At 39.6% G+C, this 15,076-nt stretch overlaps 1 protein-coding gene across 2 annotated transcripts in view; it reads left to right on the forward strand.

Annotated features, from left to right (window-relative positions):
* sntg2 (syntrophin, gamma 2) overlaps window positions 1-15,076 on the forward strand; it is an 88,762-nt gene that overhangs the window by 69,647 nt on the left and 4,039 nt on the right. For both annotated transcript variants that reach the window (XM_030045218.1, XM_030045219.1), the window contains exon 15: window positions 14,843-14,935. In XM_030045218.1, coding sequence (XP_029901078.1) covers window positions 14,843-14,935 — 93 coding nt within the window. The remainder of the gene's footprint in view (window positions 1-14,842; window positions 14,936-15,076) is intronic.

The raw sequence follows: 15,076 nt of genomic DNA on the forward strand, positions 1-15,076 counted from the left end.
CAACCAGTAGGAATTACAGCACCATTGAACCTACCTTCTCATATAAAAGCATCTGGTCTAGCTGCCATCCCCCCAACCCCTGTTACCCCTCATCTCCCTTACTGACTGTGGCCTGTTTCACAGCAGAGTCGAGTAAGCAAGCTAATTAGAGCAGCGATCCAACAGACATGAATAATGAAGAGGAAATACATTGTAATGCAGAATACTATAATTTTAATAAAGCTTTGTCATTTGCTTTTTGGCTTGATAAGGGGGCTTTTTAGCCCTCGCAGCTGAAAAGTCTTGCTGTGCTGCTCGCTCATCGCACCATCCTCCGTGATGGAGCAGTTTCACATGCCAGTAGACAGGGAGGGGTTGAATGTGTTTAGAAATTCCAGTGAGTGGAGGTGTTGCTCCAGAACAGATCAGAAAGTACGTTTTGAAAGCCAGAAATCAGCACATAGTGAAGCAATCATTGAGTCGCTGGTATTGTTCAACAATCCTTCCAACCTCCTGCATATGTATTGTAGTTCTCTTGTGCTACAGGACAGTAAAAACCTTCCTTTACAGTCCTTTTCAGAATTCAAATCCCTTAGGTGGCCTTAGGTACAGGTGGGTTTCCTTGAAAGAGTGCTGATAAATAAATTTCTTGATTGGTTTTTGGATTATTGTGGATTTGGCTGACGAAGATTAAGACTGTAGGACATTTTAATTGCTCCTTTTCAATGCTGTGTGAGTTTTTCATGGAAATTCATAGGCATACCTTGGGTATAACAGAAAAATAGTAATAACTGCTGGTGTAGATAAACACTAGACCCATCCATGGCAGGCTGTATGATTGCAATTATTTGCAGGAGAAAATAATAAGGGAAGAACAGCATTACATATTTGCTGATTAAATTGACTTATTTAGCAAGTCAACAAAATGCTTTTAATGTTGTTCAACTAAAGATTTCTCAAGTCAAGTCACCTGCTGCTCAGGATTATCTTGATGGATATTTTACTACTATTTTTTTAATTAACTCTTGGAAAAATGTGGATGCATGAAAATAGCAACTCGTATTTGAAACAAGTTACATCATTTCAGACACTATGCATGTGAGCAGGTGTCTCAGTCCTAAATTAGTTGAAACTGATTATTTCTTGCTTCAGGCATGACTATAATCTTCCATAGGAATTATGTCTGTATCTGCAGTGTCATCGGTCCCTTGTCCATGGAGCTTTTGAAGTGCACATGCAGTCATTATCGCACATTGTTGTCAAGAATTTTGCAAAAGTATGCCACATGTCAGGTCAGACTCTTCATGGAATGGCCAGCGGTGCCTTTTATAATTTTACCCCATTCCCACCCTTTCACCCCTCAAGTGCGGCCAACCTAAGATAAAGGCTAAAAACGCTATGAAGCCTGAGGGCTGTGGTGCTCAGGACCCTTAACTAGAGACATTTATAAATAATACAAAGCAGAGCACCTGTCACAAGATATTTGAATCACTACCAGACTGAAATCCTTTCCAGGTCAACAAGGGAACCAGCTACAATTAAATGGCTTCCTTTTCAGTGGTGCCTCAGAACAGTATGTTAGTATCATACGAGCAAACACCATAGTTGTCTCTGGTACAGGACATTGGCTCTTTAGAAAAAAAAAAAAAGAAAAAAAAACATCAATCTGAAAGTCCTAGGAACCATGTATAATCCCATTATGTTTCAGAGGGCTCATGTGGTCACTGGGAGTTTAGAGTCATAATTCCAGAGGGTTCAGTTACATTCTCCAGTTAATTCTGCAGATGCTAATTCCTTAGACTTAAGAAAATGACAAAATGTAGCTGGGACCAGCACTTTTTCTGTACAGCAAAAAAATATTCTGCTCATTTAAATGTTAAACCAAAAGCATGCATAACTATAGCATTTGCTTTATTTTTGCAGCGTAGTTTTAAAGAACCTTGCAAACCTTGTTCTTGCGATAGACACCAACCTATCAACCCGCCATGTCCCTAACCTTTTGAAGTGCACTAATTGCTTAGAAGTAATTACAAAACTTAACATTTGCTTGCCAAATAACATGATATTCACAATAGGCCACAGTGTATGTGAAAGCTCCCAAAATTTCACATGATGCAGTTTTTAACGTTGCCTGGTAAGGAACCATTAAATAATTGGAAATCTCATGGAAGAATGGTTCATGCCACATTGCGCATGGATGCTGCTCCATTAATTAACCTAGTTTACAAATGGTTCAGATGCACCACTTATACAATGATCATAAAATGCCAGTGTGTGCTGTCTTGCAATCATAAAACTAATTAGCTGTGGATGGATAGATAGGTAGATAAATAGATATTTATTTCCATGTCCATAGACTACACGGAGCAAAACATTAAAGTGCTGCAACTTAATGCTTACTTGTGCATCCTCTTTATAGTAGCATTAAAATATAATAAAAAGAAAATAGTAACAAAAAGACAGAAATAAATTGATAGAAAACAGAAGCAATAATACAAAGTGGTGCAGATGCTTAATAATGCTGTGGAGTCGGATAGGTGCAGAATCTGTGGCCAAGAAATTTGTATTGATTACTGAACGGCAGCTATGGAAAAGAACTTTTAATAATCTCTTCCTAGACGTCAGGCTGGATGCTGCAGATGTTGTTCTGTACTGTAGCATATGCCCACACTTTCTGAAGCCATTGATTTTCCAAGCAAACTTCTTATTTGAGGCATTGTCATTCTGGAAGAAGACAATCCAGTCAATAAAAGAATGTATCATGCGATGAAGAGGTAGTTTCCCCATTATGAGAATGAACAGTACTTTCTGTGTTCACTGTTTTCTCTGTGGGTTTCAGACTCGAAGAGCACTGCTGGTTTTCAGTCCTTTCAGGTACTGAAGTGCATTCACGTGGTACTGTAAGTGTAGTCAGTCTGTGCTGGACTGCTACAGTGAACAATCAGCAGAAGTACTACTACTACTACCGCTACTAATGCAAATAATAATAATAATTTTTGAAACAGTTATAAAGCTGAATAAAATAAGGTCAAAGTAATAAATAAATAAGGGGAGATAAAACTAAAGGTTAAGGTATGGCTGCACTGATACTGGTTTTGGTGCCGATCCATGTAATTCATGGATCAGATATCAGAATGACGTTACTGAACAACTTGATTTGTTCAGGTTTTTCAAAACATTAAAGGAGTTGCCATAGAAAAATGTACTCCTACACCTGTTAGTACATGAGGCCTACTTAATTAACTTGTTTTGAAATACTTTCAAATTGAATGCATTTATGTATATTTTACTCTTGTATAGACATTTTGTGTGGTTTACTGCAGTTTCATGTAACCTTGCACATAATACCAACAACAGCAGCAATATTACTACTACTACTACTACTGGTGATGATGATAATATTAATAATAATAATTAGTATTATTATAACAATAATAATAATGATAATCAAGAAAATATAGCTCTTCTATCGGATCGGTATTCAGTATCAACCGACACCCAAAGCCCAGGTGTCGGATTCAGATCGAAACTGCATTTCTAATAAAAGGCCTTGCGGTAAAAGTGAGTTTTAAGAAGGGGTTTAAAATAAGGCAGTGACTCTGCCAGCCTGAGTTTCTCAGGCAGTCATTCTGGAGCTGTGGAACCCTGACAGCAAACACCTTCAGTCTTCAACCTGGATGCAGGAACAGTCAGGAGGTGCCTGCCTGAGAATGTTAGGCTGTATGCAGGCTCATATGGGGCTAAAACTTTAGTAAGATAAGGTGGAGCCAGGCCATGCAGAGCCTGAAAAGTAATTAGTAAAATCTTGAAATCAATTCTAAAACTGACAGACAACCAGTGAAGAGACTGTAGAGTTGGGGAGATAGGGTCTCATCTCTAAGTCTTAGATAAAAGCCTTGCAGCAACACTGGGAACACACTGGAGCCGTTGTACTTCTTTTTGGTTGGGGCCTGTATACAGGGCATTACAGCAGTCAAGGCGAGATGAAATAAAATCCTGCTCGTCTTGGGGATCCTCTGACCCAGGGAGTTTATACTTCAGGAGGACATAGAGCAAAATATCAGTGTCAAAATGTCTGCCTGAACAAATGGTAGGTAATGGAAAGAAGTATGCAAAGCATTTTGTAATGTCTCACTGATAAAATATTGATTCACAACCTCAAATATAATGACAGTATTGATATTTCCACAAAGAATTTTGGCCCTGGTGATATCACAGTATCAATAGAAAAAGTATATTCTGCACAGAAAAAAATATATAAATTTCAAAGTTTAGGCCCTTATACCTTAGTCTGTAGTCAGTGAGAGATGAAAAGTTAATTGTCAGATAGAGTGAAGCAAAATGTCTGACTTCCAGAAATTCTAGCAGCGGCTGGAAAAAGCCAGAACTGAGGCACTAATCACACAGTCAAAGCACATACTTATATATAGAGAATGTGTGTGAAGTATTTTTATATGTTTCTTCCACAATGAAAAGGTGAGCTGCTCATTCAGCTCTTCTTCATCTCATTTGTTCTTGTATTTGGCAGCAGGATGGACTTTGTAGTGCAACAGAGTTATAAATCTAATGAAAATGCTGGGATAGAGTACGCCATTCACTGAATGATTTCATTTTACATGCAAATTTTATCAGGAAAGACACTGATTCTTCATATTCACATGTGCTAACCTAAATGTCATAAAATAAGTGCCCCTGGGGTGAGATAATTTCACTTGTTTCCAATGCTAATCAGCTTTTTTTCAAGAAAGTTTAACCTTTTCTGATACTAGTGAACTGTCTGCATTATTCTGGATTCAATTAAATGCTACATTCGAAACAAGACGCTATGGGCTCTAGTTTCCCGGCGCAGCGCGGGGTGGCGCAGTGAGGCGAACCCCGCGCAGAGCTAGTTTCGACCGGCGAAACGGCAGAGGCGGACAGTGTCCAAGTTTCGCAGGCGGAGGTTCGCCGAGATGGGAGTGGCGGCGCAGCGGGGGGAGGTGCCGACAGATTCGGCTTGGCGCAGTGACAGTTTTGTGCCAAAAGGCTTCGCCGAGGTGCGCCAAAAGCTCGCCATCTGAAACCACGTCTACTTTCAGCGCAAGGCGGAGCGGAACTGGTGCAGTGGAAGTTTGGCTGGCTGGCGCACATCACCAAAACCTCACAATCAGCACAAACGGTGCCACTCTCCTTTGATCTGACATCAGCTGTGACGGGACAGTTGATATGGAGATATATGTATGTGCTGATTGTGATCGTAGCATTGAATAGTGTTTTTTTCGGTATTTATTGCATTGTTCATGTGCCTGACATTCCGGAAGCCTGCCTGTGAGGTTTTGGTGACGTGTCCGCACTGCTCGCCGGTCTCCGCTCCGCGCCTGTCTCCTGAGCTCCGCTCCGCCTGCGGCAATAGACCTCCATGTCAGCTGTGTAAACTTTCATTACGCCTTCACGCAGCGCATTTTAAAGGCGAGGACAGGGGCTCATTTGATTGGTTACATGTGAATCGGCTGTGTCAAACCCACTCCACGCCTTCTCTCCTCCCCTCCGCCGGTAGGAGGGACGGCGGAGTACTTGCGCCACCGAGAACGGCGTGCCAAACTTGGAAAATCCGCCTGGCCACACCCAGTTGGCGAAGCGCATCTGCGCTACGCCCCCGCCTCGCCTGGTCTGCGAAACTAGAGCCCTACATCTCATCCAAGTTTTTTCACTTGTTAAAAATATTTTAATAAGACGTAATGACTCCCCATAATGGCTATTTTGCTGTCTATTCGTCTGATGAATGCATTTTTAAAAATCAATCAATCAAAAAAGGTTTATAACAAACGATAGCTATGGTACACACCATTTTCTCCTTCTATGAAAAAGTTAGCTCACTGTCTGAGAGGCAGAATCAACAACAGTATTTATTAATTTATGAAGCCTTGCCTAATTTCCTTTTCTATATTTCATTGTTACTGCATTTCACTTCTAGGCTCCATTCAGTTGGAGTGAACTACAGTGCAGTTTGTAGGAAATGGATTGATCAATTCATTTTCTCAAAAAGTAGAATAGAAACATTAGCAGACCAAAGAAGGCTGTAGTACAATGTAAAACCTTAAGGGAGCAGACAGTGAAAATGTAAATGGGACAGAAAGGAAGAATAACAATGGAAATAAAGTTATTTTTTCCCCTGTCAGCCTAGCCTCCTAATGATGTTACTCACCATCATTCATTTTGAGGTTTTCTCTGTGCAGGCTGTAGCACTGTACACACCGTTACCCAAATGGTACTGAATTCTTTAAACTTATTATTGCTGTTAACAAGTAAGCTGGTGCATTCAACATGCATGTGTTTAGATGGAGGGGTGGAGGATGCACGATTTGAGGGAGCGTAACTATGCTGACACCAATAACTAATACCAAAATGCTATAGTAGCACAGTGTTGTTGTAAGACAATCACCTAAAAAAATATTTAATTCATGCGTTGACTTAAAGCGAGTGTAACCCATCCACCAAGATCGGTCCAAGAACTTGTTCCCTGTCGTGAGGACAAAGAGCTTGACAGGGAGCATACCTCTCCAATATAAATGATGTAGATAGAGATCAAAAAACAACATGACCTTGAGTGACAACACAAAGCTGAAAAATTATTTTGAGGGATACACAACAACACACATTTGTTTAAGTTTCACTTTCACGATCAGCTGGCTGGTTTCCAAAATGACAGCACTATTTCCAGTCGTAGCACTGCTGTAGCGCCGTGCAGTGGCACTCGTCTCATATTCAGCCTACGGGGTGATACAGTGGCACTGATGTGGTAGAAGATAGTTCCACCACTTTGGAAAGCAGCTGGCTGAAAAGCACATTTAATGTGAAACTCAAACAATGTGTGCAAAGCGTTGTTTTACATCATTCAAAACAATTTCTCATTTCATTTTCAAATATTTACATTTGCATTTTACATTGTTTTTGACTTATGTTTGACTATAAAATGCGTTGTAGTCATTAGAGTACTAAAACCACCAAGCTACTTCCTGTTAACAGGTCATCTATTTTGTTAATGTTCGTTTGGCCTGGTGTGTAAAAGCACACTGTATTTCCTTTATGTAACGCTCTGGGTTGTGCTCCTCTTCAACTGTATATGCTGCTGTTGCTCAAAAGAGTGCACATGGTGAAAAGAATTACATGAATCAGCCAACCAGTGAGCACACAAGAGCCCAGCTCTTATTTAAATATGGCACCTATTTGTAGTCATTTGCCTGTGACAGTCTAATGTAGGCTCTGAAAACTATGCAAGCAAATATTTAGTGTAAGAGGCTGAGGATAGTGGATCAAAGCACACCAAAACTGCTGGCAGAACAAGCATGCAACACATTTGAGCTGAATATTTCTTGCAAAATATTGTTGCGTAGAAGAGCCATAATAAGTCTGTCTTCTGTCGGAGAGATTACTGCCAGAACTCAGAAACACAGTCATTTCAAAGGCTGTACAACATAATCTGTGTGTCAATTTAAAGATGTTAATGATGATTTGTTGTCGGAACACAAAGCTTGCACTTGCAAAACCCGGGTTGCAAACTCATTTTGGGATTTACAGAACTGGGTTTCATTTTGCAAATCATGATGAGTGAGCCATTTGTACACAATTCTGTTTACATGCAATTTGTTAAGGCAGAAAAATATCTATAAAAATGCTCTGCACAACCACAGAGCCACGAGGAGCCTTCATTATGAGCAGGCCTGTGTTCAGATTATTTTGCTTGTGCCCTGCAGCTTAACTGTCAAAAGTATTTTGATGTACTGGACTGTGGCTTGATCCATGATATAATGGGCTGATTTGTCTCCTTGACATGATTAGTTTGCAGTAAAGATTAAAACCCAATTCCAGGTGAAAACATTTTTACTACAGGATATATATATATATATATATATATACACAATCTATTGTAACTGATCAAGAGCAATTCAGGCAGAAGTTATCAAAGGACCCACATATTGAGAAATGTGTTGTAGTTTTGCTTTACGCTCTTCAAAAAAAAGAGTTGCTTTTGCCAGGGGGTTTGCTCCCACACAGATACGCCATGCTGCTTTTAAAGGCCTGTAAAGTAAACTTCAATAGGTATTCCTGTGAAAGTTGGTTTGAATCCATTAAACCAGGAGCAGAGAATAGTAAAAATATAATGTGTAACCTGGGGTTACAGCTGAGTGTGTAATAAAGTTTCCTAAGGGAGAAAAAATGAGACAGTGAATGACCACATTCAATAAATGAAACCAACCTGTCTATCAGATGAAAGTTGTTAAAGTCTGAATCATTTCAACAGTCTAATGCAAAAACAGCTCATTTGAATTAATAGCTTGCCGTTTTAAAGGGACATTAATTAACATATGACCTCTACTGGTGACTGTAGGAATTGCAGCAACAGCACCAACAAGCCCTGTCTCCTAAAAATTACGTTCTCATACAGCTAAACAGCATTCTCAGTTATGTATTTTTTCATGGATTATGTTTGTTTGCAACATATCGCAAGAACATTTGTAATCCCTTAGTTTCCAAAAAACAGCCGACAAACAAACAAGGGTCCAGCGATCGTCCAATGATAGTGGTGTTTGTCTTTCGCAAGCATTCCGTCATGTTACATTCAAGTGGTTTTTACACCTAAACCTAACCTTTTACTAACCTTAACCAAGTAGTTTTGGTGGCTAAAGTAAACTATGTCAGGAACAAATGTAATCCACAACAAAATCCATTCACCCCTAAATGTAATTAAGAAGTGCAGTTTAGTTGTATGGGAACAGCATTTTTGGGAGAGAGGGTTGCCCTGGCGCACTGGCGGTGGCCTGTAACTGACAAAATCAACTTCACAGCAAAGCAGAGATCCAGCACTGGGTCTATACTTGATTAGCGAGGCAGTTTGTTTAGTGCTGCTAAACTTCTGCCAAAGCAGGCTCTTCTCCATTTCAGAGTCCTGTATCTACGGCCTGACAGCAGGAGTGTGAAGTTTGGGTTGATCGAGGTCATTGACTATTGTGGTGGCTCTGTCATTCATGTCAGAGATATTGAGTGTGGGGGAGTGGATGATTTTGGAGGCAGCATGTGTGATTGTGTTGAGGTGGTTCTTGTTGGAGATGGTCAGCATGGTGTAGAGGCAAAGGGAACAGTACAGCAAGATGGGTTCGGTGATGCTTTTGTAGAGTCACAACAGGAGGCGGGGGGCAATAGAAAGTTCTCTGAGCTTGCGGATGACATGGAGCCTCTTGTATCATTGGTATCATTTATGGATGTCAGTGATGTGTTGATCAAAGCTGAGTTTATTGTCTAAAGTGAGTCCAAGGTATTTAAAACTGTTCACCTGTTCTGTTTTGCCTGCTGCTGAGGAAGCTGTGGACCCAGTGGATGAGAAGCAGAGGGATGTTGAGGTGAAGGAGCTTCTTGATCATCTGGTGGTGCTGAATTGTATTGAAGGCAGAGCTTCTTTTGTATCTAGCTTTTGTTTTTACACCATAAAGTATAAAAGTACTCTGCAAAAGTAAAGTCTTCCTATATATCTTCTCCCTTCCAAACTAGTCAAGAGCTCTGATTTCTTTTGTGTGTTTCTTGGTTTTTAATTTGTTGATGATATTTCATCAAAGCTGCAGCTTGTCAGCAAAGTTTCCTTTTTGTTTAGTATTCATCTCATTTTCATCCTGGAAAAAGTGTCATTGATGAATAGTTTTAGTCAGCAAAACTAACACTTGTGAAGAGATAATATATTAGGATGTTAAATGCTGTAATTATCCTAGTGCTTTTATTTACTAAGCTTGAGAACAAGGCTTTTAAGCTTTTTCAGCTGAAATTTCTTGCAATTTTAGTTGCTGGTAGCATCAGAAATGTGAACAGGTGGGACTGTGTGGATTGGGAGTCTCTTGGGTGAAGAGTGCAGGCTGAAATATGAGCCTTAAAAGCCAGAAATTTCATCACCTGGCCACGCAGTTATAATTTGTAATGAGTCTTTGGCACTGATCAGCAGTCCAGATCATATCCCTGCAGATATAATGGTCAGTTTATGTGATGGGGAAAACATATCTAAATTATTATTCTTATTTATTGTTATTCATTGTTTTCTGACCAAAAATATAAGAGCTGCAGTACGGCATCACAAGAAGATGGTTTTCAGTGTAAGTCTCATCTGCTTCACATCCTGAGGATTGAGAACTGTTTGCAGCATGCAGCAGTGATCAAATATGTGCACAAATACTGGGTCTTTCATTGATTGTGTAGTGCACACAATTGGATATGCATGGATATGTACACGTACAGTATGCACACACACACAGACACACACACACTTTGTTACCTGTGTCAGTATTTTTTTTATATGTTACGGACGTGCACCCAGTCAAGGCAGGTTTATTTCAGCATCCCCTCACCACTAAGGCAAATCTTAAAGGACTTAACAAAGAAGAAAACCTCCATAAATGTAACTAATTGACAATAAATTACAAAAAATGATTGAATACAGTGTGCAAACAAGCATGAGAGAGGAGGCTACATGATGGAACAACATCGTAGTCCAAACCCATCATTCTCCCCACCCCCAAAACGTACTAGGATTTAACTGGGCTAAATCAAAGACAGACAGCTGAGCGTGCACTAGGTGCCAGGACAAAACAATACCATGGACCGAAACATGGACAATTATGATGACATAACAAAAGAAAAAAGACAAGAGGCAAACGTGATGAGGCAGAAAGATGACAGATCAGCAGCTTTGCGTTTTATGAGTCCTTGTTTTCCATGAGTGAGTCTGCACTTAAATCAGGGCTGCGTGGACACTTTTTCCCCTCATCACTAAAAAAGCAAACCGCATAAAGTGATTTTTTGCATTTTTCTGTCTTTAATGATGCAAACCTGGGACACCGTCCTTTGGGAAACCAATGGGAGTGATGAAGGATTTCAATTAGCTTGTGATTCTCTGTTCTCCAGCCAATTAGGCAAGCCTCCTGTGGCTTCTGAGGAGCACTCAGCACAGTCGAACTTGGGCTAACCTTCAAATTGAGTGGATGTGGGTATTAAATAAACATCACGGATGGGGATGGAAGTAGGGGGTGTAATGGGAATATTTGTCCAACCTGCACCTTTCCTCTCAATTTCTGTTTATCTCCATGAAGTGAGATGATGAAATCCAACTAAACACTGATAGGGTCTATTAGCACATGACAAGAGGTGATGTTGCATCATGTTTCCCTGATCATCAGGAAAAGTTTGATGATCAGAGTTGTAAAATGTTATGCCCTGAGCACATCCTGATGATTCAGCTGGCAGAGTTGCATCCCTTGTGCTCATGATATCCTCCATTTGAATGTGGCCTGTCATTTGTCACATCATCCCCTCACAAAAAAAGTAACAGATGTATGAACATAAATTGTTTGACATCTGGCATGTTACTAACCCACCCAATTTGATTGTTATCACACCATTGAATAAACTTAACCCTGATGAAAAACCATTTCCCAACCTTAACAAAGAACCTTTCCTAACCTTAACCAAGTAGCAAATGAAAGCTAAGCTAATGAAAGTGGCTACAGCTGACGTTTGAGTAATTAAGAGTGGGAAGAGATAACAGGGTTAGGGTTAGTCTTCTGACCCACCAGAAGGTGCAGCAGGGACCCACCAACCCAGACCTGTCGACTGATAACGTCCGTTCAGTGGTGTGATAACGGTCAAAGCAGGTGACTAACCAAACCTACACTTAGCTGGAAAAGTATCTTTAGCACAGATCTTTTTGAGAGTATTTTAATATCATCTGGTCATATTAAATGTTGTCACAACTGGGTAACAAGAAAACATTTTAAATCTTCAGTATACCGTTGGAAATTTCTACCAATGCTATTTTAAATTTTCAGCAAATATGCCAAACTTGAATGTCTGATTTGAATATGATTAGTTCTCTCCATCACTGCTGTACAAAAATCAATCGAATCAGCATCAAAATTTTGTTGGGAAGGTCCCTGTAGTAGATTTGTGAATTATAAGCTCTTTCTTAAAACATTTTGGTAATGTCATCGCTGAGGCTTAAATCATTACTAAGCTCATGATTAACATTATTAATGAACATATATGACATTAAATAATGCATTTCTTCATGTGAAATTTATATTAACTTATGTTTAATGTTTTTGTTCATGTTCATCAATGCATTAATTAACATTAGACAGCAGAGTTTTAATGTAAAATGTTACTGATTTTTGAGTAAAGTTGTATGAATGGAGTTGATAGTGTGCAGGATCTTCTTCTTCTTCTTCTACAAATTCCTACCTTACCTGTCTCTTATCTGTAATCATCCTCTCATTTTCAGGACCCAAATTATGAAAGGGCCAGTGCAATGCAACATTGCACATAATTGTAAGAAACAAATAGCTTCTCCCACACCTGTCCTCTGTTTTGTTATATTCTTCACCCATGGCCTTACCTCCCTCAGATTTAGCTAAGGAGATTTTCTGAAAGGAAAAAAAAAAGAAAAAAAAAAAGCATATTGCACTGCTTTGCTAATTCCCTCTGAGAAATCCCTCCCAATTAGTGAAGTGTAGTCTGTACTCACCGTGTCACAACAAAGTCTTACATGAGGTGACAGGTAGAACTTAAAGGCTGGCCTGCCACTGGTTTTATCCTCCTCACAGCTGAATTTCAGACGAGAGGGGGCTGAGGTCTGTGAGCAGAAAGCACTTTCAGTAAAAGGACTGTTGAGTCCCATGCTGTATTCCCTGCACACTGTACTCTATAATTAAAATCAGCGTGCCTCCGCTCCAATCTCAAGTGAAATAATAAAAAAAAAAAAACAGCAACACCTGAAAATCCTGTCATAGTGTGTCAAAAAAAAGCTATAACATCAGAACTGTTAGACGTCTTGGTATTCCATTTGAGTGGGCTTCCTGAAGAAGCACTGAAGACATGGCTTCAGCACAGTGGCATGTGAAGCCACATTATTGCTCCACAGAGGCAAGAATGCGCACACACACATGCTTACAAAGGCCTGTGAAAAGCACTGAGAGACACATGCTTGTCTGTGTAGCACCAGCAGAATGAATGTTTAAGATTCATGACTTGCAAAAATGATTTCCTCTATCTGTCTGACATTATTTGGAGGCTTTACACAATGTGGCTTTTGCCAGCTGCACACGCCTGGGTGCAAAAATCAGATTTTGCTCATGCTGTCATCAGATCCTCCAGGCCTGACTCGAAGATAGTTGGACTCACAATCTGTTAAGAGCTCCAGGGAGTCCTTGGCAAAATGACAAATGTTTGAATTGCACTGTAATTTAATTCACAAGTAAAAGGTACAAAAATGTATGGCTGATTATTTAAACATTATTTTTTCTCATCACTATGAATCCATTTGCCAGTGTTCAAGTATGACATCAACACAATTTAATACTTAACACAAAGCGAAGTATCTCTTCGCATCAGGGTCTGCTGGGAAAAATCACCTCAAATGGGGTTCACAGCTTAAACAAAGTAAATAAATTTGCCTCATACCAGATGTTTAATTGTGTCAGGATTAGGTTGGAACTTTTCAATGGGGACCAAATTTTGAGTAGCAGTGACTAATTGTAGTTAATTGGATATGATTAACATGTATACTTGTGTGTTACATTAGACATGAATATAGGCAATTCAGTCTTAGCACAGGAGAGAGTAACTATTCTTGTGCAGTTAGTTACTTACAAGCCCCACACTGAGCAAATGATATCAAAGGTTTAATCCAGGTGTAACTACTTACTTACTAACCACAAGTATTAATTACAAATGTACTGAGGAAAAAATATCTAATTAACATGTTATAGTGCATAGAATAGCCATGCAAAATGAGGAGCTGTGGTAATAATGACTAGTGGATAACTAATTAATTACTAATACTCACAGTAATAAACTACTAATTAATTAAGAGAGCTGAACTGCTATTTTGCTATTGTTTTCCCAGCTGACATTGCTGTTGAGGTCACTTGCTGAAGACTTTGGAGGCTTACGTTAGTAGAGTTGATAAGAAAGTCGCCAGCTAAAGCTCCACAGCTACGTACATGCATTTCCTGGTCACACCAAATTCTCACAGATTCATGATGTGTTTTACACCCCATGATGACAGTAAAAAACAATTTTATGTTTTAGTTTACCGTCCCTTTAAAATAAATGACCATGGATGACACGATGGATGTCCATCTCTATAAATGAGAGTTAAAGGAAAAAGAAATGATCAAGTAGTTTGACACTCAAATTTGTATTAAGTCCTGGCCAGCTTAGCAGGCTCTAGGTCTGCAGTTATTTCTCCTCCTTTCCTAAATGAGGCTTTATAAATGACACTATATTACATCTGCATCTGCACTGTGCATGCTTGCTCCAAACAGGAAGAGGTAAATGCTTTAACTTCAAAAACCTGAAATCCTGCAATTTGACTTCACCCAGCATGCTCAACGTTTACCAGCCCAGCCAGTCTGTGTTACAGCAAAGGAAGAAAAACATCTCATGTCGGTGATCGGCTTTCTCTGGACAGAGCGCTCACTCACTGCTCTTTAGGAGACAGTTTGGGTTTCACCAGTTCTGATTCATTACTTTCTTTGGACAGAGAAGTTCATTTGGGTAAATTAAGAGACTCTATAGCCGATGGTGTATTTTTACAACGGCCAAGATTGAGATGTGTTACAGATGTGAAGCAACTGATTGATACATCCACTGCTTTCTTTGCTCTCACAAATGCACATATTTGTATTATTTACCTGTATATAGAGTACAGCCATGGACAAAGACAAACTATAGTATGGTTCTGTGGTTATAGGAGATGTTCACCTAGAGAGCTGCTCCCAGGTCATGTTTGTACAATATATAGTGAAGTCAATATTCATGTGTATTGATATAAATTCTCTCCCTCCAGTCCAAAACCTACATGTGCAGCAGCCAGGGGAATGTACTGTGTTTCACCATAGATTTCGAATCGGGGTTCACTTGCTCGGAGGGCTCTTCAAAGGTAAATTGATCTTGGGTTTACACTTTAAAGAAGAAATACATTGTTTTTGACGTTGGAATTCTGTTATGCTCTTGCCTCAGTCGAACCTTAGATGACTGCTTGACATTTAATTTTTCCTTTATTGATGTCTTATGTTAAATA

Source organism: Myripristis murdjan, chromosome 22 (genome assembly GCF_902150065.1).
Source record: "Myripristis murdjan chromosome 22, fMyrMur1.1, whole genome shotgun sequence".
In the NCBI taxonomy this organism is placed as follows: Eukaryota; Metazoa; Chordata; class Actinopteri; order Holocentriformes; family Holocentridae; genus Myripristis; species Myripristis murdjan.